Source organism: Triticum urartu, chromosome 3A (assembly GCF_056163025.1).
Source record: "Triticum urartu cultivar PI428250 chromosome 3A, HENAU_Tu73, whole genome shotgun sequence".
In the NCBI taxonomy this organism is placed as follows: domain Eukaryota; kingdom Viridiplantae; phylum Streptophyta; class Magnoliopsida; order Poales; family Poaceae; genus Triticum; species Triticum urartu.
The window spans coordinates 740,986,801-740,989,840 of NC_141875.1; the positions used below are offsets into that span (position 1 = coordinate 740,986,801).

General features: G+C 46.8%; 1 protein-coding gene across 1 annotated transcript; it reads right to left on the reverse strand.

Moving 5' to 3' along the window:
- Positions 1 to 826: 826 nt before the first annotated feature.
- LOC147982539 (uncharacterized) lies at positions 827 to 2,817 on the reverse strand. Its single transcript, XM_087545715.1, has 2 exons — positions 2,613 to 2,817; positions 827 to 1,971 (listed from the first exon to the last, which is right to left on the reverse strand). The coding sequence occupies exons 1-2, from the start codon at positions 2,676 to 2,678 to the stop codon at positions 970 to 972; spliced, it is 1,068 nt and encodes a 355-aa protein (XP_087401841.1). The 5' UTR covers positions 2,679 to 2,817; the 3' UTR covers positions 827 to 969.
- Positions 2,818 to 3,040: the final 223 nt, after the last annotated feature.

Sequence of the window (3,040 nt, forward strand, 5' to 3'; positions counted from 1 at the left end):
GGATACTATACATGCATAGACCGTGAGGTACCAAAACATATCTGAGATGACCTATAGAGTGATTGGTGCATAGCCACATCACTGGTTCAACGAGTCTCTGCATATAGCGGAGGAGGAGCGTCATGGGCTTTTGAGGAAGCAAGCACGAAACTGTGTGGCGGGGAGGGGGTGCATTGGGAAGGAGGCTCATGAGGCGGAGAGGATGAGGAAACGTGAACGGACTTGCCTTGCACAAGACTAAGATGAAGCACGTGACAAGAAGGGGAAATGGCACCATGTAACTTGATAGTCTTCTATTTGGGACTTGTACTACCTAATGCCATGAACTTTTATTTGAGAAGCATGTGTTATTTATCTTTTGAACATGGGAATGTTTTCATTTGTAACCTTACCGCCGCCCACTCTGGCGTTACTTAAATCTATGACCAATTTAATATGTGTTAGGCTTGAAATGGTACCTCAGCCGTCTCTGACAGTAGAATCCTGGCTACCCCAAAAAAAACATTATCTTGTTGAAGGTGACACACAACAGGACCCTACCGTGTCAATGTTGATGATAGAGTGGTAAGCCTACTCCCAACTTATTAGGCGGTACGGTCTCATGCCCTACCGCCCCAATGGGTGCCACCTTCAAGAAGAGAAGGCCTTGGGGTAGCTAGGACCCTACCTCCAGAGGCACCGATGGTCCCACTCCATGCACACCACTTACTAAGCTGGCAGTAGGGTATTAAGAGTGAACAAGGCACATTCCAGTGCTACCATACCAAGCATTAACATGTTTGAGCGTACATATCCAGCATTACCAAGTTCAGAAAATAACACATAATTAACAAGTAGATAGACCCATATATTTCATGAAAGTTCACATGACTACAATAGCCTGTCCCATTTCACCAGACATTAATCTAAGAACAAATGTTGATCTAAACTAGCTAGCTAATTACAAGTTGCATTGCGAGTACTAGAACATTAAATGTAGCCGCCGGTGCCATTACCATTGACCACATCCCTGTGCATGCCCCTGCTGCTAGCGTAATCCTGGTGCTTGTGGTTTCTCTTGGCCGGCGGGTAGTGCAACTGTTGACCTGCTATCTCGTCGCCATGACCCCCGCGGACACTCTGTAACCCTAGGTGGAACATGCCCTGCATCGTAGCCATTGTGATGGGCATTGCCTCAGCTGGGAGTCCAGACATATGATGATCCATGGCGTGCATGAATGGGAAGCTATTCTGTGCTTCCAACAACTGCTCCATCCCGTTCCCATGGGCATGGTGGTGGTGGTGGTGCGCACAGCCATCCACCGTGTAAGCATCGCTTTCGGCAAAGAGCAGCCTGACAGGGAAGCCGAGACCAAGGTTAGCTGGGTCGAATATGTCGCTGAACTGGCTGTCGTGGGACGGCGTGCTGCCAAAAATGGGGTATTGCAATCTTGGTGGTGAAATGTCGGTGCCAGTGGCATAAGTGGTACTACTAGACATGGTTGGTGTCATGGACGACTTCCCTACCGTAGAGGCTCGGGAGGTGGCTGACACCACCTTGGGCTTGGCCCTACGCTTGGCATGGCGACGATACCCCCCGCCGACGGGCACGTTGCGGAGAACGCCGCCGCGGGTCCAGTAGCGGCTGCAGGAGCGGCAGAAGTGGCGGGGCTGGGTAAGAGAGTAGTTATTAAAGTAGCAAAACTTGGTGTTGGTGGATTCGCATCGCGGGCAGTTGAGCCCCGGAACTGGATGCGGCAACCGCGCCAGCCGTGCTCGCTCCGACATGGAAATCGACTTGTTATTTCTGCCGCGACTGCAATCGCCGTCCCCAGCACCGCCGCAACCATCATCGCCACCCCCTGCAACGCCGTAGTCGGCCCCGGTTGTGGCCATGAACCCTTTGGGATTATTGTTGTTGCATCCTCCATCACCAGGACCATTGGGTGAAGAAGTGGTAGTACTATGAGTGCTAGTGCCGATTTGTTGCAGCTGCAAATCAACAAGGTGATGAGTAATCAATTAACCATATCGGCCAATATATATATGGAGCTATTTTTTTCTCCATTCGTCCCCGGGATGGGCAGGATGAAGTAGTTTTTGGTAAATCTCGGAAGTTTTGGATTTTTGGTTCGAATAGTTCAAATGAATTTTGATTTTACATTTATTTCAGGTAATAACATATAATGTTTGAGCTACATCGGACATAAAGTTCCCACTTCAAAAGGAGACCCCGTGACCTCTTGGGAGTATAAAGACCACTGGAAAAAATAGCCCGTTAAATAAATTAGTTTAAGATGTCTCACTAATAGCACGCTATAGCGCGGTATAGCATGCTAAGGATGGTGCTATTTTGCTATAGAACACTATATTTTCATTTATAGAGACCCTATTTGATTTAGCTTTTCTGTTTAAATTCATTTTTTTACCTTTCTGGTATCACAACCCAAGAAACAGTGGTACCTCTTGTGTCTATGAAATTTCAGGTAACTGGTCGGTTACTGTAAATTTCGACCAGAAAAAGAAACCTGATATGGAGTATATTCCTAGATATATATACTTGTTTCTTATGCGAACAAAATCATGAGGGAATATGCAATTAATTAGCAAGCTAGAAGCACGACGATGCATACCTGAAGCTGGTTGTGGTCGGTGTTCCAGAAGTCTGATGAATCAAGGAAGGCAGGAAGGAAGATCATAGCCGGTGATCTAGAGAGAAGAGAAAGTGGGAGGAAGAAACTTAGCAGCAGCTGGGGAAATCAAGCGGGAGAGTACTAGTACCAAGGAAAGGAATGGAAAAAGAAGAGATAAAAAGGACAGAGCAAGGTAGCTAGCTAGCAGCACCCAAATAGATGAGAGAGAAGGGACACACACTCTATATATATAGCCTGTGGAGATTTGGAGGAAAAAAGAAGAGGACCCATGTTGTTGTTGTTTTCCTTCATTTGCACACATTTCCTTCTCCAATGTATATGCGGACGTGGCTCAGAGTGCTACCCATGCTAGCTACAGTTTGCAATAAATTAGTTAGTGTACTCTGATTAGCTAAGCTGATAGCTAA